This window comes from Sturnira hondurensis, unplaced genomic scaffold (genome assembly GCF_014824575.4).
Source record: "Sturnira hondurensis isolate 20B ecotype Veracruz unplaced genomic scaffold, ASM1482457v3 Scaffold0001074, whole genome shotgun sequence".
NCBI lineage: Eukaryota > Metazoa > Chordata > Mammalia > Chiroptera > Phyllostomidae > Sturnira > Sturnira hondurensis.
In genome coordinates, this window is record NW_028073705.1 from 1,013,420 (window position 1) to 1,039,424 (window position 26,005).

Below are 26,005 nucleotides of genomic sequence, written 5' to 3' on the forward strand. Positions count from 1 at the left end.
TTAAGCCACCTCATCAGCCTAAACTTACTTTTAAATAAAGATGATCAAGGATAACCATGAATAAGGCTGTAAATCTGCTTAATGTAGTATGACTACTTTGAATACCAATAATGCTCCTTAAGCACAAGCTCTGAAGACTTCAGAAAGTGCTATTAGAAATGATTAAGACCTCCAAGATAATGGAACCATTTGAATGGAAACACACAAACTTATTTACAGTGTTCTGAGAGATGCAAACAGATGAACCTGCCATCCATATCCATTCATTTTTCCCTGTGGCTTCTTAATACCTTATGTATGCTTTAGGTAGAAATAACTCCTGCCAGGAAGCAGCTATGATGTCACCAAGCAGCTTCCCTCCCCAGCGTCACATTACCTCCGTCTCTTCTGTTCTGATGTTTCGATACACTGAAGTGAGCCAACTGAGGCTGAGGTTAATAAAAACAAGCAAATGATAAAAGAACACAAGAGGGACTTTTCTCCCTGTGAGTCAAAGGAAAAAAAATAAAATAAGGAGAATCTATTTCAGAAATATTCCACATTTCTTAGATAAAATGATGAGAACAGAAGATAGCAATTTTATAGTAATATTTCCCATATAAAAGTTTTACTACAATTTCATTAAGAAATTAAAATTTGATTAGTAGCTTTTAGAAATATTAGACAAGGGAATTTTCCATTGACTATCAGATTTGTTTCCATAAAAAATAGATGGACAATAACTAAGGTGGGGGGCGGAAATGGGAGGGAGGTGGGGAGCACTGGGGGCGGCGCAGGGCAGGGAATATAAGACAGAAAACTGTACTTGAACAAGAATTAAATAAAAAAATAAAAAATAAAATAAAATAAACCCTCTTCATCACATGCACACATGCTCAAAGGTAACTATTTGAAGTGATGTATGTGTTAACTAACTTTATTGTGGTAATCATTTCACTATATATGTATAGCACATCATGCATACATGTTAAATTGATACAATTTTATTTGTCAATTATACCTAATTAAAGCTGGTAAAAATAAATAACCTATTTGTTATGACCACAAAAAGAAACTTTGGCTGCAGATATCATGATTTTGCTCCCAATAATTGGCCCTATCAGATTCAATACACAGCCGAGCAGTGTCTAAAATTTGACTTGCCGCCTGCATGATTAACAGCGTCCCCTGAAACCACGTGTTTGTTTCTCAGTAGATTTGTTTTTTTCATTGCTCCTTGACCTTTTTCCAAGAAACTTAATTTGCCCAAGGGAGTCTCATACAGGAAAAGAGTGTTTGCATCTGTTTAGGGAAATGCGCCTATAATAATGACTTACTTAGAAGGGAGAGATCAGAATGGAATGGAATGGACTGATAAACCAGTTTGAGCAGGCAGAGAGCAACCTGGGCCTCATAACTCTTATAAAAGGAGCTCTGCTGCAAAGCAGTTTGCCAAGACTGGGTCTAGCAAGACCCATTTCCATTCAGTATGCATTGTCTCTGTAAACTCCCTGCAAAATTCTTATTACAAACACCTCAAGGCATGCCAGCTCCTTTTAAGTTTTACTTACACTTCTAAGATGGTGCGGATTTCTCGGTTCAGCCCTGCAGACCCCAGGGTAGAAATTACTTTCCGAGGTATGTTGCCTATTTTAAACTTGGTGGAGTCCTTTCAATGACTGCAGAGTGGTTGGTGGTGGTGTTGCTACGGCAGTAAGTTCAAGTGATTTCTTGGTTGCCAGAAGAGTTAGTGAGTTTGCTGGAAGAGAGAGCTAGACTCAGCTTCTTTCTCATTTATTAAATTTAAAATGTGCCAGCAGGCCAAACTAGAGAGCTGACAGCTCCTCTTGGGCAATGAAGGATTAGCTGAGGTAAAAGAGAAGAAGGAGAAGGAGAGAGAGAGAGAGAAAGAGAAAGAGAGAGAGAAGGAGGGAGGGAGGGAGGGAGGGAAAAAGAAAGAAACAGAACATTGCCATTGCTGGATCCTTTGTACTTCTCAAATTCCTGTTTCTTTTGCTTTGTGTCTTTCCTCTTTCACTTTTCTACCAAGAAAGCATGGTCAATTTGTTTATAACAATGGCCTTAAGGCTAGCAACATATTGAAATGGCAAAGGTGACACCTGAAAGTTTCTTAAAATAAATTTTGAAAACCTGAAGCTAGACTAATTTCTTTTTGTCAACTTCGTCTGCTATTTAGTCTAAAAAACAAAAGGTGAAACCATTGACCATATTTAAGTTAGCAAGGTTAATCTAAAACACAGCTTGATTTATACTCAATGTGTGTTTACCTTTTTAAAATATTTAAGTCGATCTTTGCACAATTAGCAAATTATTAAACGACCTTTCCTTCAAAGTCTGCAAGCAATTGCTTGTTTCTATGAATAAGTGAACATGTTTTACAAGGTGCAAGTTGATTGATTGGCAAATGCTGATAAAATCAAAGCAGGGCTGAAATGCAGTGCACCAGCTGTAGTATAAATTACTTTTGTTCAATGATGTTTCAAGTGGCTATACAATTATGGTTTACCTTTCAATAAATACTACTGCCTTAATTACAACATCACTGTGGAAATTTATCCCTGAAGATGACTGTTGGGAACCACAGCTAGGACTAAACACTTCTATATCTGTTCATGCTTTTGTGCTCAATTATAAGCATGGATTGCTGTGAGCATTTAAAAAATGGATACTTTATATTTAATGTGAATGAATGTTAATATACTTTGAAAATCATGTTCCACTGATCAGCCTAAGTATAGTGTTTTACACATTTCTGGATTGCTTGAAGTAAAAAAAAATTTAAATTCTCTAAATCACTAGCCTTACACTATTCACTAGGAGCATTGCATTCTTAGCCCATTACCATCCACCTGTTCTGGCAGCTGTGCTGGGCTCTAACAGAGGGCCTATAGCAGTCTGTTTCACGTTCATATGTATTTCAGACAACTGAAATGCTTGGCCAAACCCAGATTCCCATTTTGGTTTATGAAGTAAGTAGCTGATCAGAAGGGTCTTCCACAACCTAGGTCAGACCTGAAGGCATGGAAGATCCCAGCAGGACGGAATGTGCAGTAGGTCACAGGCTGTCCTGCGGAGTCCTCATTCCTCTTGTGTTGTCGGGCCTGTGGAGTAGATTCCCCACGCTACTGCTGCCAGTGGCATGTGGACCTGGAGGCTCACTGATCCGGAAGTTCTGTCAGGGCACTTTAAGTTTCCTGGCCACGTCTAAGCTCCTGGGAAAGTAGGTATCCTCCAAAAGTGCCTTTGACATACTTTTCTTAACAAAGTCACTTTAATTCAGTAAATCTTCATCAGCCCTACTTTATTGCAGGCACTCTCTGTGGCCCTAGATGTAAATATATAAACCCAAATCATTCTCTATCCTGAAGTTTACAATTTTCTGTCATAACTCTGAAATTTGGCAATTTGTTATTTAAAAGCTGTCTTTATATAATTTGCCAAAAAGTTCGAGGCCCCATCATGTTCAAGGAAGTATTCTAGATGTTCAATAAATATTCTAGATGTTTTCTTTCTTTAGTATTTTTAGAGACCACTAGGTTCTGGTGGCCTTCTGGGGCAAATTTGGTATTTGAGCTACCTCGGTTGCTGGTTATCAGGTAATAGTTGTATTAGAGAATACCACAGCTGCCAGACCTGGATTGAATCAGTGGAACTGAGCAAAGACCACATAGGACTGTGCGATGAGGGAGTTAGGGACTATTTGGGATAACTGGAATCAAGCTGATTTTGGCATGTGGATCACAGTAGAAGCAAATTAAACTGGCAAGTCAAGGTTTAGAGTGGAGCAGAAGTTGCATTGGACTAGTAAATGGTAGAATTCCAAGTAATTGCCTAGAAGGTAGGGCAGAAGGCAATCTAGATGAGGGTCACAGACAGGGAGCAGGTTAGAAGAAATCAACGCAGATTAACAATCCGCTGAGCAGTTAGAGCCTGCAGCCCAGTGAACATTGGAGCATTCTGAAAGATAGGCAGCTGCTGAGATGGGCTCAACCATCAAAAGAATCGGGCTTAAGGATAATGAGAGAAATCTCTGCCACTGACAGCTTGGTCATAAGAAGTAAAATGTGCTCCTAGTAATCTAGGTTACAGTCCTCTGGGCAGGACTGGCAGCATGCTGGAGAATTCTGAGTGTGGGCTCATTATGTCCTCTCAGCCCAGAAAGGTGATGTCTGGCATGCAGTAAGACTCCGCAAGTATTCCACTGAACTGACCTGGGTTCTGGGAACAGAGGAGGGAGGTTCCTAAATGAAGTGATTTTCACATGACAATATAAAATAAAGTAAATTGTCTTGGCACTTAATGGAGAAAAAATAAGCATGGAGGAGTAAAACACATCATTTGTTTAAATGACACATATATTGTCCCAGGATTTATGCTTGTTTCCTCCCTTGGTTTCTTTCCCATGAATGCCATTAAGTAAGAAGAAGTATGGAACCTGGGAAGTTTTAAGACACTGTGGCTGTTACTCACTCTGAGGTGTTTTCCTTGTAAGAGCATTTGGAAAGAAAGAGATAAAAAAAAAAGAATAGTGAAGTGATTAAAAACCTACTGAACTCCCAGGTTCATGCCTGTAAAAAACCTAGGTCAGATGCCAGAATCTGGCTGACGGACAGCCAGTACCTCTTCTGCTCTTCCATGAGGAACGTACTGCCTGCTGACTTCCATCCTCTGGAGCTCTTTTATGTTTGTGGTGAGTGATAGCTGTCAATAAATATAAGAGGAAAGATTATTTTGTGCCACCTTAATAAAAGTCCTGTTGTGCTAGTGGTGTACATCACACATAAAAGCTGTAAAACACAACCTCTCAAAAACCTTCCTGTGTCACCAAGATGGGTCAGTAGGATGTAACAAAGCTCACCGGGGCAGCGTTTATGGGGACTGTCACACTGAGCCCTGCATCTGAGAAAGGCCAGAAAACTATTCCTCACCCTGCACTCCTGTACCAGTGTTCTCTGTTTTGACACTAGATGGGGCATTGTTATTGTTATAGTGGTTCTAAAATGGGAATATATAAAACCCAGAAGGGTGGAAACATTACTTTAGGGCATAACATGGTGAAATCTAAGAAGGGTGGAAACACTACTTTAGGACATAACAAATAAGAGAATGTTGGAGAAGAAAATAGCCAGGAAAGGTGTCTAATCCAAACCCTAACTCTTCAGTTTTACCTGAAAAAGCTGTGACCAGCCTATGTGCACACATTGATTCAGAGGCAGACCCAGAACCAGAAGCCTGAGGCCAAATCTCAGGCACCCAAGGTGTGCATGCCACATGGATCTGAGAAGCCAAATGCTTAGCTCTCAGAAGCTGCCTTCTTTTACATGGGGAATAAAAAAAAGAGTTAACTCTCCATGGCATGCCCTCCTAAATAATTCTTCCTACAATTTGACTCTACATGTAGGTGGCTCAAAGAAAATTAAACAATGAACATAACTCACAAACTTGGCTTATTTTTATCGTTAACCCTTCTCTCACACACACATGCAGGGGCTCACACATACCTTCACATACCCATGTATGCATCTTTGAAAAAACAGCAATGTGAATGAATTAACTTCATTTAAAAAATGTGAATAAACAAAATACAATGTATTATATTTGGATTTTAGCTCACTTAAGTTTTCCTTAGTTTTTTAACTCTAGTTAGCTTCTAGGCACTGTGGAAACTGATCAGAATCACGTCCTTGTCTTGGTCTCTCAGCCATTTACCAGTCATCATTTGAACATTAGAATCCTTGAGGCTTAGAGCCTTTCCTAGAACCCAACTGAAGAAGGGCTCCCAGAACTGCTCTCTCTCCAGGTCTACTCCAGATCCTCACTTTCCCCTTCCCTCTTTCCTCTGTGGCAGAGGGGCAGCCAGCCGTCATCTCCATTTACCGTACCAGTGTGATCAAATTACTTAAGAAAATGACTAGTTTCTCCTTGCTCCCTATCCTTCTGACTAACAGGTTCCAGCACAGAACAAAAGTCTTATAAACCCTGTAGTTTGATTCTGCAGACTTGATTCATAACAGAAACTCTTTCTTAAGAAGATTAATTTAGCTTGTGTTTTGGTTACACTGAAAAGGGATGATTCCTGCAGTAGCTTTTCTCATTTCAGTGGTAGCACTCCTCACTCCCAGGCCATTGTACTTCAGGGCCCTCCATCTTGGTAGATGTACTTTCTATATGTCTAGGGAGATTGGTAAGAAGGGCAAGCTAGTGAGAAGGAAACCATCTAGTCTGTGATTTTTATTTCATATTAAACATTGCAAACTTAAATCTTTTAAAACTAAGACACTTGTAAAAGTCTAATTTTAAGAACTTGGCATGCATGGGCTGATTTTTCCCCCCAAGTTGGAATACTCCTCTCTGCCTGATCTGATCTCATTCATCCTTCAAGATCCAGCTCAAATGTCATCTCTGCTGGGCCTCTACCCTCACTTTTCCCATGTCCCCTTACAGGACCTTCACTCTTTATTGTGTGCTGCCACGCGTTTTATTCATACCACTGGAATGTAATCCCAGTACATTGCAATCAGTTGCATACGTGTCTGTTCTGTCAGCCCAGGAGTGGGCTCCTCCAAGGCGGGAAGAGAGGCTGGTGCCTGACTCATCTTGCATCACCTTCGCAGAGCCTGGGGAGGATGTGCACTGGAAGCTGTATGCACATTTATGGGGTTAAAGCAAATTGTGTCAGCACCACCTCTTTTAATATAAGGGTTCTGAGGATTTGGAAAGCATATGAAATAAAAAGGTAATTTAAAAATCAAAGTCTTCTGAAATTTCTTCAAGACAAAGTTTTTTATATTATGTTTAAGGGAAAAGTATTATATAAAACCAGGCATATATTACCATGTATATGAGAATACTGGTCATTTACTTGCTCCCCACATCTAACAGAATAGAAATTTTAATCACCAATTCACTTTGCTTTATGCAAAGAATGTATACTACAAAAGTTGCATGTAAATCTAATGTCTGTAAGTCAATGTATGTATTAAAATACACTTAAGGAATCAATTTAAAGAACACATTTTTCCAAGTGAAAAATATTTATATAAAAAGGATAATTTCTGAGTTTATCTGGAATCTGCCTGTTATAGAGAAGTATTTTTCCTAGAACGATAAAGAAAGGCTCTCCTGTGTTCCAGTCAAAATTTACCCAACATTCATTTCCTGCTTTTCCACTGTCTTTAAAACACTGGACCTACTCCTAAGGTTTTTAATTTATACAACAGATATTCTTGGCTTACTAAAGTGAAAAACTCCTCTGTCATATAATTAGTATGTATTATGTATTACTTCTGCTTCGGTTAATAAAAAATTACTTGCATGAGCATTTAATGATCTTTAACTCAAATCTGTTTATTTTTATTTTTTTTTATTTATTTTTTTATTTTCAATTTTTTTATTTAATTATTTTTCAAGTACAGTTTTCTGTCTGTTACTCCCATCCCATCCCACCCCCTATCCTCCCCCCTCCCTCCCATTTCCACCCTTCTCAGTTGTTGTCCATGTATCCTTTATATAGGTTCCTCTAAATCCCTCCCTTATTTCCCCTGAAATTCCCTCCCCTCTCCCCTCCGGTCACTGTCAGCCTGTTCTCTATTTCAGTGTCTTTGGTTATATTTTGCTTGCTTGTTTGCTTTGTCGTTTAGCTTCCTGTTAGAGGTGAGATCATATGGTATTTGTCCTTCAACTCAAATCTTATTGAAAGAAGTCAGTATGTTAAATTCTTGATTTGCAAGAAAATCTGAGGACTGATGTGAATGCTTATGCAGATCTGAAATATAGAAAAAGACACCAGGCACAAATCTCCATATTTTTTGGAACTAAAGTTTTATGTGAGTTTTATTTAAACATTTCCATTTTCCTTATTTCTGTAATGGTCAAAAGGGAATTGAAGAGAGGTGCAGAGTAGTGTGGGTTTGGGGTTATTGCTGTTAAGAGTTTATAGTGAGGGACTCAGTCAGCCAGTGTCCCTTTGTATTCAGACTGCAGGGTTACTGCTGCCTATCTCCCGGCGTGGGGCACAGCAGAGGTCCTTTAATAATGCATTCACTGGAAATAATATTCTTGGCTATGGAACTATGCATTTAACACATTCTCAGCAAATGCCATGTGAAAAACCTAGTGCTTTTAGACTGAGGTTCTGCCATGCATAAATCAAACACTGGAGTGTTGACCTTTTCCAGTAAACAATACTAGAAATGTTGAGTACCTTTCAAATTCAAACGCAGCTTTTAAAATGTGTTCTAATTTTCATGGACAGCTGAGACCTGCCTGCACTAATACCTAGCTAATCTGAGGTCTGGGAGATGCTTGGGCATCAGTCAGACTTGGTTCATCTTTGCTTGTTTTAGTTCCACTTGTGGAAGCTCTAAGGCCTGCACTGTTCAATACTCCCCCAGACAGGCGTTTTAATTTCCCAGGAGATCTTTCTCGTGTCTGAGCTTTTCTCTTGTACATGTCACATTTGGACCAGCATATATGCCTCCACCCAATTTTAATTAAGTGGTAAAGCTGATCTTTATTTATTAGAATTTTATTTCAAACATAGATATCTCCCCTCCTACCACTACTTAAAAAAAATGTTTATATTGGCTGTGTTTTTTCTCATTCCTAAAAAATATCTAAGAACACCCCCCCACCCCCCCGCCCACCTCATTGTGAGATCTCATCCAACTTTTATGACTGCTCCTTGGGATCAGAATACACAGAGCTGAGTGATTGCCTGGAGATTACATTTACCAAAAGCTGACCATTACCAGCAGACACTCAGTACTGCCCTGGGGCAAGTAGGTTTTGGGACAGGGCCTCCAGGTGAGAAAGCTGCATCTGACCTGTTCCACTGGATTAAAAATTAAAATCTGTTTAGAAGCCAGCTGCTCACTTCTAGCCTGGAGCATCTAGTAGAAGTCCCAGGTTAATGAGTGTGCTTTAAGGGAATAGTGTTTTCTTCCTTCTTGTTTCAGTTCCACACACACTCTGCACTTTCATTTTTTCCTCTTTGTCTCATTTTCTGTTTGAACAATGGAAATAACCATCATAATTCTAATAATTTGAGCTGATATACTTATATAGAAAAACATACAGCCTTTGTGAGAGATGAGATGTAAGTTTAGCTTAATATAAAATAATTGGCAATCAGTTAACTAGAGCGTCTGGTTCGTTCATAGGGGATTTTTTTCTTTGATTCATAAGGGGGTTATTGCAAATAATACAAAAACAAGCTTGCATAGAATGTAACTAACATTTTGGATGCAGTATGGAATTATTCCAATCTCTTAAACATGCATCTATTCATCCAGTACTATGTACCGACTGCTGATCTGCTTCAGAATGATGACCTGAATACATCAGAAGTATCAGAAATGAATAGGACAGTTCTTCAGTCTTTCTTTACCTTTCATAGCCATGACAGTTTTCAAGAGTACTGGTTAGTTATTCGTAGGATATTTTTGAGTTTTCTTTGTCTGATGTTCTCTCACGAGGTTAGAGAATTTTGGCAAGAATACCACAGAGGCGATATACCCTTCTCAGTGTATTGTATGAAAGGGCACATGCTATTAATATATGTTATTACTGATTTTAACATCTTTTTGATAATACAGTTGAAACAATATTTTCTCTTTAGTTGTCCAAATTATAGCATTAATTAGAACATACTATGCTAGCATTCTGGTTATTTAGTATTTTCATAGAAATATATTTTCATAAATATAATATTCATTTTCACCTGGATTAAAATGATACCTCATGGATTTTTAAAATTATAATTAACTCTTTTTACAGTATTTCAATTTTATGCATACATCTAAGTTTACTCTGATTTTTAGCTTCTGTTTTATAAATTTATTGAGAGTTAGATGAGATGATATATGTGAAAGTGATGTCATTTAGAAGGTGCTTGGCAAATTTTGAGTATAAGAGAATTCTGATTTTATAATCTCTGTATAAAAATTTACATTTAGGCTCAGGGCAATAAAATGTCAAAATGTGTCATGAATTAATATAATTAAATATTGTAATAAGTACTATCAGCAAATATTTAGCACATTAATCACAATTACTATAGAGAGTTTCAACACTTCTCCCACTTCAAGTTAGCCACAGGTTTTCTAACTGTTAATTGTTGTGCTAATAATGAACTTTGGGTTTCCATTAGTTCACTTATAATTGTTATACCTGATAATTAACCTATAAATACTATGAAAGTTTCAGGTTCTTCCTGACACAAAGACTTGAGGCTAACACTTCCTATATCTAGATAAGGGATAAGACCAAGCTTTAAATTTTATTTCTCAGGTTATATATCTGTGCCTATTTTACCCTATTAGACATCTATCCTCTATTTGTAGTTTGATATATTTCATATAAGGAACAATCTTATATATCATCAAAAAATCTAAAAATATCTTGCCTCTAGCTGTATATTTTTTTTTCTGAAACCATATTCTGGGTCTATAATTTACTTGTAGACAGATCTTTAGGCATGTTGAACATGATACAATGAGGTCTAAAAACTTTCACAATAAAATCTGGCTCATTGATCATTTATTCACTGAACACCTATGTTTTGCTAGTTAGGTGCTAGATAAATAATGATGAGCAAAAGAAACAATGCATGGAAATAATGCATTAGACCTCAGTCTAATAGAAGAGACAGACATTGAAGAAAATAAGTATTTACAAATACATAAAACATGAGGTTAAAGAACAGGTTACCATAAAAGAGGATGGCCATTAATAATGTAAGAGATGTAAGAATTATCAAGTCAGACCAATGATCACTCAGCCAGTGCTCTGCCTGTGAGAATCAAAACTAGGGATACCATAACATTCACGAATCCTAAGACTGAAAGATCTGAAAGGCCCTCTTGCAAACTTCTCAGTCAAAACTATGCTATTGAGTTTCTTCAGATACACTATTTAGAAAAATGTATACAACTCTCTGTTCATTGCAGAGTTATTTAAAATAAGCCAAGATATGGAAGCAACCCAACTACCCATCAACAAACAAGTGTATAAATATTTTTGGTACATATGTATAATGGAATATTACTTGGACATAAAAAATAATGAAATCTCACTTATGAGTGAAATCATGATTCTTGGCATTTTAAAAAATATATTTTATTGATTATGCTATTACAGTTGTCCTATTTTCCCCCTTCATTCCCCTCCACCATGTACACACTCTCCCATACACATTGGGAGGCCCTTCAGTTCATGTCCATGTGTCATAAGTTCTTTAGCTTCTACATTTCCCATACTATTCTTGCCCCCCCATCTATTTTACACCTACCATCTATGCTACTTATTCTCTATACCTTTTTCCCCTGTCTCCTCCCCCCACTTCCCTGTTGCTAACCCCTCATGTGATCTCCGCTTTTGTGATTCTCTTCCTATTCTAGTTGTTTTCTTAGTTTCTTTCTCTTTTTGTTTTAGGTATGGTTGTTAGTAATTATGAGTTTGCTGTCATTTTGCTATACATGTTTTTGATCTTCTTTTTCTTAGATAAGTCCCTTTAGCATTTCATAAAATAAGAGCTTGGTGATGATGAACTCGTTTAACTTGACCTTATCTGAGAAGCACATTATCTGCCCCTCCATTCTAGATGAAAGCTTTGATGGATAGAGCAATCGTGGATATAGATCCTTGCCTTTCATGACTTTGAATACTTCTTTCCAGCCCTGCAAAGTTTCCAGCCCCTTCTTTCTTGCCTGTAAGCTTTCTTTTGAGAAATCAGCTGACAGTCTCATGGGAACTCCTTTGTAGGTTACTGTCTCTTTATTTCTTGCTGCTTCTAGAATTCTCTCCTTCACTTTTATATTGGCTAATGTAAGTATGTTGTACCTTGCTGTGTTCCTCATTGTGTCCAACTTCTTTGGGATTCTCTGAGCTTCCTGGACTTCCTGAAAGTCTATTTCCTTTGCCAGATTGGGGAAGTTCTCCATCATTATTTGTTCAAATAACTTTTCCACTTGTTGCTTTTCCTCTTCCCCTTCTGGTACCCCTATAATTTGGATGTTGGCACGTTTAAAGATGTCCTGGAGGTTCATAAGCCTCTTCTCATTTTTTTGTTTTGTTTCTTCATTCTTTTCTGTTTGGTTGGTTGTTTCTTCCTTCTGATTCACTCTATTCATTTGAGTCCCAGTTTTCTTCCCATCACTATTGGTTCCCTGTGCATTTTCCTTCATTTCACTTAGTGTAGCCTTCATTTTTTCATCTAATTTGCAACCATATTCAACCAATTCTGTGAGCATCCTGATGTGCTCACAGTGCTTTGAACTGTGCATCTGATAGGTTGGCTATCTCCTCATCGCTTAGTTGTATTTGCTGTGGAGCTTTGATCTGTTCTTCCATTTAGGTCATTTTTTTTTGTCTTGCCATGCCTGTTATGTATGAGGGGCAGAGCCTTAGGTGTTTGCCAGGGCAGGGCAATCCAGTCACTGGGTTGTGATGCAATATGTGGGGGCGGGGTCCAAGAGGGAACAATGGATTTTGTTCTGCTCTCCATTGGATCTCATTCCCTTCCACCACTTCACCCAAGCAAACTGGGCCTTTCTGGTTCTGATTCCTGTGTGGCTGGGCTTGTATACATTCTAGGACCCTGTGGGTCTCTCCAGTGAACTCTCCTGTGAGGCTGGGAGTTTCTCCCAGAACCTCAACCTCCACAGGTGTTTTCAATCGGTGTTTTGAGGCTTTATTCCCATGCACCAGGTTGTGCTGTCTTGCTCCCCAATTTCACCTGGTTTATGTACAAGCGAATGTGGGAATGTCTGGTCAGCCACCTTGTGTGATGTGCCCGGCTCCACAATTGTTGCCTTGCTGAGTCTGCCCATTGCCATCCCACACCTGGGTTTTGCCAGCCACTGCCTGTGTGCCCAGGGTCCCCCCACTGCCATCTTGTGAGTCCAAGGTGACTTTCATGCCTGGCACCACTGTTTTTTATGCAGTGATCCCTCTCCATCCAGCTGCCCGACTCTGCCCCTCTTACTGGTCTGGATGAATGTGTCTATTTTAACTTCTTCATTGTCTGACTTCCAGACAGGTCAATTTTCTGTCAGTTTTGATTGCTATTTTGTTTCTAAATTGTTGTTGTCGTTATTTTGGTTGTGCAAGGAGGCACAGTGTATCTACTTATACCTCTATCTTGGCCAGAAGTCCTGATTCTTGTCATTTTCTGACTATCTTATTTCCCTTAGCATGATGTCCTTAAGGTACATCCATATTGTTGGGAATGGCAGTATTTTATCTTTTCTTAGGGCTGAGTACTATTCCATTGTTATATGAACCACATCGTCAAATAAACAAAAACTCATAGACGCAGGCAATAGTATAGTGGTTGCCAGAGAAAAGGAGGTTGGGGAGTAGTAAAGGGTAAAGGGGGCCAAATATATGGTGAAGAAGGACAATTTGACTTTGGTGGGGGTCGCACAATAGATATACAGATCAGGGATCATAAAACTGTACACTTGAAACACATAATCTTGTTAACCAATGTCACCCCAATACATTTAATTTTTTTTAAACAGAATAAAATCGTACCATTTGCAACAGCATGGATGAACCTAGAGGGTATTATACTAAGTGAAATAGTCAGAGAAAGACAAATGCCATATGGTTTCACTTATATGTGGAATCTAAAGAACAAAATAAACGAAAGTGAAACAGACTCATACAGAGAACAAATTGATGGTCGCCAGAGGGGAGGTGGGTTGAGTGAAAAGGTAAAGGGATTAAGATGTGCAAATTAGTAGTTACAAAATTATCATGGGGATATAAAGTACAACATAGAAAATATGCCCTGTAATATTGTAACAACTGTGTATAGTGCCAGGTGGATACTGGAAGTATCAGGGGGATCACTTTGTAAATTATATAATTATCTAACCACTATGGTGTATACCTGAAACTAATACAAAATAATACAAAATATTGAATGTAATCTGAACTGAAAAACAAAATTTTAAAAAACAAAATAGAAAAAGAAAAAACATATAAATATTATACTGTTGAATACAGAGGGTCAACCAGATATTTCTTCAAAAGTTTCAGGAAACCTTCCTGAACTTTTCTCCTTCCATTCTTTCTTCTAATTAATTTATCAAAATTTTATTCACTGTGTACTACAGTGACTGTTAAATATTGATGGACATTAGAATCTTCTTAGGAACTATTTAATAATGCCTCCTCCACACATCAGATCCACAGAGTTAAAATCTGCTGGGGGTGGAGAGAAGCATGTATTTAAAAAAAAAACTTCTCAACTGACTAAAATGTCCTTCAGATTTGAGAGGTGTGTGCCAGGCACAGAGGCCAGCTTTGTGGCTGCTGAGAGAAGCAGGTATCTGCCAGGAGGACAAATACGCCTCCATATGTTATATAAGTTCAGTAAGGAAAGTATTTAATTCCTCTGTAGAAAGCTTATGTTTTCTCCTTCTGTTTAAACGAGAAAGCTGCTTTATTTCCATTATGAAGAATGACGTAAATATAGCATGACTGCTGTAAAATGCTACAGAGGCACACAGGTCCTAATCTTTCTGGCAGGTGCAGGTTTAGAGTCAGGCTTCATCTCCCGTGCACTACCTGCATTAAATGCACATGGGTGTTGTACAACATCTGGCCCCTAATGGCATAAATTGAAGATTTACTGTCCACCCACCGTTAGGGACCTGGTAGTAACTCCTCTCCTTCAAGAGGAAAAATAAAAACCAGTTTCTAAAGTAAGAGAATTAAGTCCATTTTATGAGTGTAATAGTTTTGGCCAGAAATCTGTTAACATCTATTCTAAAAGTAGATACATGGACAGTGTCTCAGATTGCACTTGATTTTGAAGGTGTTCTCTTTATCTGGAGTTGGAAGATGTGGGCCATATAGATTTGAAAGCTTTAGTGTCCAAAGTGAAATGGGGTAGACTAACTTCCTGTCATCCAAGCAACTGAAGGGTAAAAGCCTGAAGATTGAAATAAAGGTGTTTGGTTTTTACTCCCTATAGAACACAAGTGGGCAGTACAATAAGACAACTATATGTTAAAACTGTTTTGCACATCTCCACTGCAGACAGCCAAAAACAACATGCTTTTTATGTGTCTCTCTACCCATGCCTGGAACAATAGTTTTCCAAGAGTTGGGGTGATTGTGATTTTATCACCTGGCCCCAAGTGGCAGTTCACCCCATAACCAAGTCCCCAGTTGTCTAGTCACTGCTGGGCCTCAGAATTGCAGCAAATGGCCCTCAGTGAGTCTCTGTGACACTCAGGTCTCTGGTGACTTGAAAGGCTGCAATGAGGGAACTCAGCTGAATCTTCTCATTGGTGCCAACAGGAAGTCTGTACTCAATTTCTGCCATTTCACTCAATAAATGTATTCAAATTGAAGATGGAAAGTCAATGCTATGTATTAACAAGTGTATCTCTGTCAGGATATCATGTAATGCCAACCCCTTCAGCATTTTTCACGCTATAATATTTCTGTAGGCTGGGGTGAAGTCTTGATTCAACATCCAGTCCAGAATGTTGGCAATGTCTGACCTGAGAAGATGCCCTGCACAGGTGTAGAAGGTCTCCTCTGTCACTTTTCCAAAGACTATATTGGTACTCTCATATGATCAGAGCCCATTGCACATCTCCATGGAAAGAGTCACAAGTGCTTTCATCCCATCTTCACTCATATCAACTTTCTCTTTACAATATGTTCCAGGCCTGGAACCATCAGTTCAGGAGTTAGGGGACCAAATCAGAACCTTATACAGCAGGACTGCAAGGTGGGGATGATCTTTGACAGATAGTTACAGATGAGGCAAGATCTGGTATTTTTAGTAAATTTCTCAGTCACTCTCCCCAAGGCATCCTGGGCATCTTCAGTCGTGGCATCATCTTCATCCAGTATCATTAGTTTAAAGCATTTCTTAAATATTGTCCTTGTGCTAGCAAAGCTCAGATTTAGTCCCTGGATTATACCTATTCTTTGTCTGGAGCGTTCAGCTTCAAGACCATGGAGCTGAAGTCTTTGTCTTTGTACAGCTGTTTCACCCAGGCTAGAATGGTGGGTGTCTTTCCTGTCCCTGGAGGACCAAAGAGAAGTTGGTATTCACTGATAAATTTTTAATAGCACTTGCAATGTCCTAATGAGAAAGATCATTTTGTGTCTGTGGCCAGTATTTTTCAACCCACGGCAGGTTCCTGATCTGGGGTGCCAAGGGCTGCTGCTGCTGCTTGTGCCCTGAGGTGTCCCTGGCAAGGTGATGAAGATGTCTGGGTCTACTGGAGTCATGTAGTCCCCTGGGGGTCTGCACAGATCTCTACATTTTCTCCTTTTTAAATGAACTAAACAAATAACTTAACTGTTTTCATGCCTTGAAAAATCCCCATTTTTATCTACCAGGTCACTGACCAAGAAATCTGTGGATAGTTTTTGAGGATTGCCTTCTTGGACCATCATCACTGTATTCCAGCTGCTCAGATGCTGTCTTTCTATCTTTAGAAATATCTCTCAAATCTATTCCTGTCTCCATTCTCCACAGCTGCTGCCTCAACTTCCACAGATTCTAGTAATTGCCTTGAAATAGGTTATGCTGCCTTGAGCTTCTCTCCTTGTGAGCTTACACTCCACTTTAGTAAGACTATCATTCTGAATTACAGATTTGATCCTGTTACTCTCAATTTAAAATACTCCATTAGGCCTCCACTGTCCATGGAACTCAAACTTTTTAGCATGGTCTGACTAATATCAGTACCATTCCCTACTATTCACCATCTGTCCCTAAAGTTCTAGTTAAACAAAATTACTCACTTTTCTACACCATGCCATACACTTTTCACCTGAGTTTCTTAGCTCATGTGTTGTTGATGCCTAAAACACTTTTTGAAAAAAGATTGTCTTTATTCATTGTTAGAAAAAGGGGAAGGGAAGGAGAAAGAGAGGAAGAGAAACATCAATGTGTGGTTGCCTCTTGATTGCCCCCTCCTGGGGACGTAATCCTCAGCCCAGGCCTGTGCCCAGACTGGGAATCAAACTGGTTCCCCTTGATTCACAGTCCAGCACTCAATCCACTAAGCCACACCAGCCAGATCTAAAACACTTTTAAAAAATTTCTTTTAATACTAATAATCAACCCTCCCATTTTCATCATCCATTCTTCAGGAAAATCTAAAATCTCTTCTACTGGCAGAGTTGACTGGTTCTTCCATTGTGTTCTTTCTATTAACCTGTGTTGTAATTAATGTACCCATTTATCTACATACCTACCTATATACTAACTTATCTGTCTAGCCCTCCCTTTTTTGGAGTGAGTTTTTTGTTTACCCAGAACTTAAAATGGTACTATGCATAGTAGAGATTAACTAAATATTCCCTGAACTGATGGGAAAAAGAATGAATAAACCTGAAACCAATTTGCTGTATCTCCTACTCATTGGTCCTAATTCTTCTTTGACATCTTATTTAACTAACCTAGACTATCATCTGTACTTGCTTTCCTTCTAATATGTGAAGATTACTTTTAACCTCTCTCTTTTCTTCTTTTATATTTTCTTTTTTTAAATTGTTTTTTATTACAGTTGTCTCAATTTTCCCCCATTGCTCTCCGCTGCCCCACCTACCCCCTGCCCTGCTCCCACAGTCAATCCTACCTTGTTGTCTATGTCCATGGATCATTCATATGTGTTCTTTAACTAGGTCCTTTCCTTTCTTTCCTCTCACCCTTTATTGTTTTACCCAAGTCACAATGCTGGTAATTTGCCATTCCAAAACAGACACCAACTCTGGATTTTCAGTAATTATGGGTAGTTTCCAATGTTGAGTGAAGTTCTCAAGGTCAAATAACCTAGTAGATATGCTACAAACTCAGATTTGCAAGAGAGGAAAGTGGTTAACATTTAATTTAGTGGCATTATCACCTTGGTTCCAGGATTGAATCTTACACTTGCTTTTCGTTCTGAGGATATCTGCTACTAGCTCTAATGTCTTTCCTCTCCCTATTTCTACCATGATCTTGGGCTAAACTTTCATGCCTGTATTGTTTATTAGACTTTTCCTAATTTGTAGATTACTTTGCTTGCAGAGGGAGACACAAAATGGGATTTGAACAATTCTGTCATCTTGTTATTTATTGTTAGTGGCCTTCTCAAAAAGTGTGTTTATTTTTCTTTTGGATATAAAAGTGTGTTTCTTGCCTTTGGATATTTTGAAATATATTCCATGTACTACCTTTGATATTTTTCTAAAATATTCAGGTATAGTCCTTCTAGATTTAGGCCTCTCCAGTGTTCTAAGATTTCTCCCTGCCCCCTTTTTACTGTCCTTACTTTTCTATCAGTGTTTCCATTTATTTCTCTTCCTTTGGGAATAGAAGTTCTTGTAAAGACACAGTGATTTCTATAGTGATACCCCCTCTTCATTCACTAGGATTATGACAACAAAACTTCACTAAGTTTTTAAAATTTATTTTATAAGCCAGTGACATGGATCTGATTGGAATTAATGTTCCCTGTCCTCACTATTATCAATGCCAGGCTGGTATAATAATTTGTTTTATGAGTTCTGTTATCTTCTTGTTGTCAATGACTTTTTCTTACAGTTGGTCAATACTAAGGCTGTTATGTAGTTCTTCCCAGCTCTCCAAGGTTGCAAACAAGATTCCTGTCATTCCTAACCTGGCCTTAATTAAACCATTGTAAATCAGTTCTCCCTGGCTTTATTTAAAGCTGTCTTAAAATCATGATAGCTTGTGTATTTTTTGGTCTCTTGGCTAATTAATTCTGAGATTACTTTCTATGCTGTAAAAGTGTGCTTTATTTTCTTTCTACTAAAATGATATTATGCTTTGAGCAGTAAAGTAGTAGTTTTAGTATTTTATGACAGTGAATAAATATGTATTTACATTGTCAAGATTTCTCTATTCAGCCCATCTTTTATAAAAGAGCTCACTTTGGTTTCTAGTTGATAAACTAGATTTTTTTTGTAGAAAAACATTTTACCTAGGAAGCATGAATTTAAATCCCTTGACATTTTTCTCAAAGCAACACTTTAGAGAATAAATCTACCATTGTCATGATATAGATGTGGAGAGCAGTACAGTCCGAATAACCTCACTGAAAAGTAAAGGAGTCAAGAGAGAGCCAGCTCTGGCCTTGCAGTAGCCTCCACACGCTGCATGCAAATCTTGGAGTTTGCCGTGCCCTTCTCCAGAGGTCTGCCCACTTTTCCTCCCTCTTCCTAGTGAGGTCTTCTTTGTCCTTCAAGATTCAGCCCATATTAATCTTTGCTTCCCTGACACCGAGATGGAAATAACACCTTTCCCCTCTCCTCATTATACATTTTTACAATATTTTAAAAATATAATTGGTTGCAACATCTAGTAACTGACCCCCTACTGAGGAGACATACTGTATAAATGACAATAAAGACAGGTTACTAGGCATAATTTTTTCTTAACTGCCGTGTTTTTCTTTAAAAATCACCAGTTATTAGAGCTTTCAGAATGACAACTGTATTTAATATTTTATACATTTTTCAAAAAGAGATTTATGAGTCACATTAGTTAATTTCAAAAGACCCAGGCTCATTGTTTAAAGAGTAGTATTTAACTGGGCCTGGTGCTGGTTGCAGTGGACAGTAGCTGTGCTGAGAGGACAGGTGCCAAGAGGATATTTTAGGAGGACCTGGCTCCCCACAGTCTCTTTTCCCCCACCTGTGTGTGTGACATTGTCTATTAGAACTGGGATGTGAAGGAGACTATGCACATTATGCAGCTAAATATAGTGAGTCCAGATGGTCAACCATGTTCTGTTCAACAGACCACACAGTATTTTAATACTTTTTGGCAGTTTGTAACATGCAGTACTACTAAGAGCCCTGGGTTTTAAATTGCTACAGGTCTCAAGCTTCCTGGCAGGAACAGCACGGTCCATCAGTTTTCAGTGTTAGAATAAATAGCAGGAAGGAAAACAAATTGTATTTTCTGAAGAGATGTCATCATCATAAGTGACCACACGAAGCCCTATCATAGGTCTGTGTGCTGTGTATGCTGAGGATTCATTCGATCATTCAAATTGCTCCCTACCTTTCAATGTCTGGGAAATTAGTTGGAGAGAAAACACACACAGACAAACAAAGGGGTCTATGGAATATTTATTGTGAAAATACAATTGTTCTGCAGTTTATTTTTGGGTGCCAGCTTAACTTGCTATACCTGTGCCATCAGAATGTTTATTTACTCATTTATATATACATAAGAAAGTATCTATTCTAGCCCCTTTCTAAGCCTAATATCAGCAAAACCTTAGGATTCTTCTTCCTGATATATATGAGTTTGAACTTAATGGAACTGCCCATATTTGACTATTTTTTAATCCACCAAAATATTAATTTCATGGCTCAATGTAAACACAACTATTAAAAATTAAAATAATTAATTCATGTCTCATATTATACTCTCAGACATATCACCCATGAGGAATTCTGTCATTAGAAGGAGCAGACAGGCATGAAGAGTTGGTCTTATAAGGTTTCACAGACAAGTTGGGCCTTGATGGAGCCTAAAAGGAAGGATGCGTAGAGCAAAAGGAGGAATGATGCTCGGGGAATGGCGATGAGTGACGCATATAGGAGGCAGCCTGCGCCAACAGTGAGAAAGGAAGCTAATGGACCTCTCTCCTCTCACGTAAATTTTTAATAGGTGCACTTATTTGAAAAACATGTGAGTGAAGCCTTAAGGCCTTTCTAAAGTTTTGAGAAAATTATTCTTTTAATATTACTAATACCTTAATCAGAGTCAGATATTTCTATTTGGGTATAGGTGTTTGTCAGCAAAGTGACTGTGTTGGAAAGAGCTGTGTAATTTAGTACAGGTGGCATGAGTTTGCCCGTGTGAAGACAGCTGCATAGAATGGGAGGCTTCTTGGCACATTCCCCTTTAGGCAGTTAAGCTTTCCTGCCTATCAAATCCTAGTGCAGGCTCTCCTGCCAAAACAGCAACTGTGGGGTGAAGCTCTCAAGAGCTCTCTTTGCCATCCCTGTGGATGTCCTTCTATCTTTCTGGCCCTTCCTTACTGTGTTGAAAAACTGGAGCCTCAGGTGTTCCACCTTACCAGGTGCAAATAATGGGTAACCACCCAGCACATTCCTCTGAGCCTACCGTGAGGGTGAATCAAAGGTCAGCTTCTCAGGATCAGTTTCCACAGCTGCCCTGCCTGTCAGTCCCAGGCTTAATGCTGCCTGAGGTGTGTTCCAGCAGAGACTATCGAGGCATCTGACTATGGGCCATGGAACAAAATGAACTAGATTTTCTTGGAATGAAAAGACAACAACTGTGCTCTAATGTGTTTAAAAAACTCCCTGGGTGCTTCAAGTGGTGCAAATGGGTTCTCATTATTTTTAGAGCTTCCTGTATAATTTGGAAAATTATGGGTAGGTCTTATTATTTCCTTATATTTAAAGCAAATAAACCTGTATGTGTTTTAGAAATAATTTATTGGAATTTGATGTCTACTGTTAATCATTTGTGTTAAGCAAAAAGAAGAAGGCAGGGTTGCTTTCTTCCTTGAGTTAATGGTCCGTAGACCTCAAAAAAGCTTGAGGTTCAAATTGAAAGTCAACAATAAGCACAAAAACAACCTGTAAATTAATGTCAGAGCCAAGATGAGAGCTAAATTTCATATGAGTTCTTATAGAGTCACAGGCATTTTCTTTCTTGTGGGTCCAGGGAAACGTTACCCTGGTGACGATTATATACCATTTTTCTTTAAGATACCGTGAATTTCATTTGCTTAATTGAGTCATTGAACAAATTTGTATATGTACATTTGAAAGTATAAACTTTACTATTGTTCAGTATGGTGAATCCAAGAGATCAGGCGAAGATGGCCCCAGAAAAGATAGTCTGTTAGAGTTCCTGAGAGGAGAGAACATGCCCACAGCATAGGAGGCCACACTGGAGGCACCGGGGCCTGTTGGGTGCAGAGGGAGTGAAGAGAAAGTGTTGGCAAGAGGTTTCACGGTGGTTTCCCTGGGGAAGAACTGGTAAAGCAGGATATACAGCCTTAAGATTGGCAAGTCTGAAAAATTTCAAGGCTCTGAGGTATAGGGGCTGGCTCTGTTTGTCTAGTTCCTGGTGCTGAAGGATAGTGGTTTGGTATGTGAGCCCCACAAGAGAGATGATTGAGGGTATGAGCTCTGGAATGTTGGTTTGCATTTGAAGTGTGTGCTTCCAGGTGTGTGATTTGCTACCTCTAGGAACAGGCTAGCCCTCTAGTATCAGTAATGCCACATATGTCAAAGCATCATGAAATACAGAAAATAAAAAACACAATACAGTATTTTATGGTGTGTGTGCAACTATGTACACATATGCAACATACACACACATAATATTTATTCAGTGAATGTGTATGTGGGGAGGGAAGGGAGGATGCATGTCTGCTGTGTACCAGACACTGTTTTGCCTGATGGAGACTTAGGAGGAAAAATACTTCAAAGTTTTAAAAGTCAGCCTGTCCTTGTGGATGCCCAACTTACTGAAGAAATAATTATGTAATAGACCCTTTGAGACTGAGAAATTCTATAGAGAAATAGAACTGATAGGAAGACAGAAGGTAAGTGAAGATGCTATTTTAGGTAGGTCAGGATAGGCCTTCCTACAGAGGGTGATATTTCAGCAGAGAAGGGACTAAGAGGAGCAAGCAGGGTTGTTGTACATGTATCTGGGGGAACCACAAGTGCAAAGTCACTGAGAGGATAATGCTTCTCAGGCTCAAGGGAGAGTAATGAGCTCTGTGTTCTGGGAGCTCTAGGGGAAAGGGAGTTGTAGCAACTGAGGTTGCCAAGGTGACAAGAAGGCAAATACTGAAGGAGCTTGGAGGCTACCCAAGAGCAACTGGAAGCTGTGCATGTCTCTGTGATGCTAGAAACTTACACTATCTGAAGAGAAGAGATCAACTTTAGCCTAAAAATGCAAATTAAGTAGTCATCACTCCACTGAATTTTCTTATACTCTATACTGTCAAATGTTTTTATATTCATTTGTGATAGTTCAGTTTGCAAATGTGGAAGCTTAATATCTTTCTCCCCAAAAGCTCTAAATTTGATTATTTTTCAGTTTTAAACATATCAAACAAGTAAAAATTTCTCCAGGTAATACAAAAGGACAGCTTTAGGTCATGACTGACATGCCTCATAGATGACATTTAAGTAAAATGAAATACAATTAAAAAAACTGCCACACTTCTATAAATATAGAAGAAAAATCTGTGATCAACAATTTGCTTTTATTTTCTATTTAATCGTGGTGGGTTTTTTAACATATATGTCATTTACTAAGTATAAAGTAAAATCCATGTATACTCCATTTGCCATAAGAACACCCACAATGAAAACCTTATTTCAAATCTAATGTGGACATTGTTCCTTCATTAACAATTCTTGGTGTTCATGAATGTGTCACATCAGTCCTGGAGTCTCCATTATTTCCCCAGCTCTTTTACAGCTGCCAGTTCTGATCAGAATTTAAAAACACCCATATCTAAAAAAGTGTTCTCTGAACAACAAAGGAAGGAGGGAGGGAAGGAAGGAAAGGAGGGAGGAAGGGAGGGAGGAAGAGAAAAATAGACTTTCTGATCAAATGTGCTGCAGTTTCCTATTTAAGTATATGTAGGTAAATAGACGATCTTCTGTTAACCTCAGCATCTTGTTACTGCTATTAATTTCTTCCTCTGAGCAAACTTTAAATATGTTATTAACTAATAGCTGGTCAGTTGTGTTGTTTTGTTTTAGGTAAAGGGAAGAAACTGAAGAATAGCTCACTTAACTGCTTTTTTGTTCTAATTCTAATACCTCTCCCCTCACATTAGTGAGGCATGAGTCATGTACCTCTTATTAATACCGTGCATGTTGTTTGCTGCAGTGGAAAAGATGAGCCATGCTTTGGAGCTAAATGCTTTGGTTAGCCTTCATGTTGAGCCCCTATTGCTTATATACATAACAAAACTGTGATCATATATCATGGAGAAAATGTACTTTTCTGGATTTCATATATAAATTTATAACCATTGTACTTAATATATTTCAGAAATCACTTTTTCTCCTCATGTGCACTAATTTTTGCAATTTAATTTAGCAAAGCACTTGCAAATTCAGAAACAGTTTGAGCTTAATACAACTCTGATTGGAATGATACAACTCTAACCTCTATTTTATTCTGCATCACATTTTCAGTACTAATTCACATGTTCTCTTTAATTTGCTGTCCTTCCTAAAATGATCCTCTCATTTCCTTGGTTCCCAAGTGTATGCTCTAATGGCAAACAGAATTTCCAAAAGCCTCTGCCATTGTCCTGAACTTTGTTTGCTGGATTAAGACAGCAAGATGACTATCTGTTCTGTCTGTTTAATCTGCTGGACCACAGCAGTTTACAGACCAGAACATCCATGCTACAGAGAAACCCTTGCCATACACAGGCTCGCACCACCTAATTTATTATTCTGGTGCCATTTGTACCAACAATGAATTAAACCAAAATACTGATAGAGATTAAAAAAACAGATCGGAATATGCACTTTGGGTGTGGGGGAATAGTTGGTGTGAAGATGTGCTCACAAAATTGGCCTTAGTGGAGTTTTGCTGATATTTTAATAATCAAAAGAACTCCTTTATGAGAATCTGTCTAAACTGATCTGGACTTTAACTATCAAAATGTCTCACAGTGTTGCCAGCTATGTTTCATTTCCTTCAGTTCTTCCAAATGGCATTATGCGTTTAGCCCCTGAAATAACTTGTGAGATGAGGATTGAAGGCATGAGGTGGAAAAGCTCAGGAAACTGGCCTATAGAGAGCTTGTGACAGGAGCTCTCCTATGGTGTGCAAATTGTGCTGCCACACTGCTGCGCACACTTTAATAGGAGAGGCAGAAAAAGGGTGTCCTCAGATCAGCTCTCAGGGCTAAAGTGTATCTTTACTGGGAATGAAAAAGTAAGTGTCAAGATGGCAATGAATTTAATAAACTCACAGTGAGACTTTGATTCAGTTGTACATCACATAGTAACAGGGACCCTTGTGTTTCCTGCATCCCCAGTATGTTGGTGCTCCTTTGGAATAGAAATTAGAAGTTGGGATTCCTGGTTTACATAGCTTGTGGCTCTACCAAGCTCCACAGTATCTTCACTTTCTACTTTCTGTAGCTCTGGTTCATGGTGGTTGCAGAAAAGGGAACAGAATTCCGGGCCTGACTTGTAGCTCGCTGCCCCTGTAATTAGATAGCTTGTGTTAGAGGCACCATGTTGGGGAGAAGTGAGAATAGGGTGGGAAGTGGTTCTGGCACAGAGCAGGTAGAAAGAGGAGTTAGTGACCCAACTTTACCTCCCAGGCACCCCATTCATTTGGCCCTGACCAGCCTTTTCATCTTGCCCTTTTATCTCCTCTTACTATTATGTTTTGTTAGGGTACAGAAGGGCAGTCAGTGTTGGTGAAGTAGCTGTCTACACAGGGAGAACAATTCCAGGCAGTTATTGAAGATGATAATGCTTATACCAACCTCTCAGCTCAAAACACAATTTTACCCCCAATATATGTATTTGGACAAAATTAAGCCCAGTTAGGGCTAAGGTGCTGTGAGAATTTCTGATAAAATCTAACCCATTGAAACTCAGGCTATGTACAGATCAACCATAGGTAGACATCTCATGCCTTTGTTCTCTCTCTTTTCTCTAATGTGCAATCAGTATTCTGATTTTGGAAAAAATGGGTTTCTTAATAAAGCATGGATCTTGAAATGTTTTCCAGCAGTGATTTATGCTGATTTGCTCAGATTCTTTTCCTTGCCTACCTTATAACTGAAGTAGAGGGGTTAGGATGGCAGGCTGGGCCCTGGGATCAGGGTCATGTGAAGACGCAACAAAGCTTCCAGGTGCTAGTCACTGTGAGATCCTCAGACTGTGCTCTGTCTTGCCACCACAGACTGTCTCCCAGCACAATGCTGATGCTAGCCTTTTCCCTTCAAGCAACTCTGGCTTCATGATTTCT

The 26,005-nt window shown here is 38.8% G+C and overlaps 1 protein-coding gene and 1 pseudogene across 1 annotated transcript in view; one reads left to right on the top strand and one right to left on the bottom strand.

The window, feature by feature from the left end:
- The first annotated feature begins 1,449 nt into the window (after positions 1 to 1,449).
- The window catches only part of ENOX1 (ecto-NOX disulfide-thiol exchanger 1), a 285,256-nt gene continuing 260,700 nt past the window's right edge, over positions 1,450 to 26,005 (top strand). The window contains exon 1 of the mRNA XM_037060071.1: positions 1,450 to 1,617. Within this exon, the coding sequence (XP_036915966.1) occupies positions 1,560 to 1,617 (58 nt within the window). The 5' untranslated portion in view covers positions 1,450 to 1,559. The remainder of the gene's footprint in view (positions 1,618 to 26,005) is intronic.
- Positions 15,227 to 16,504, bottom strand: LOC118996938 (replication factor C subunit 5-like; annotated as a pseudogene).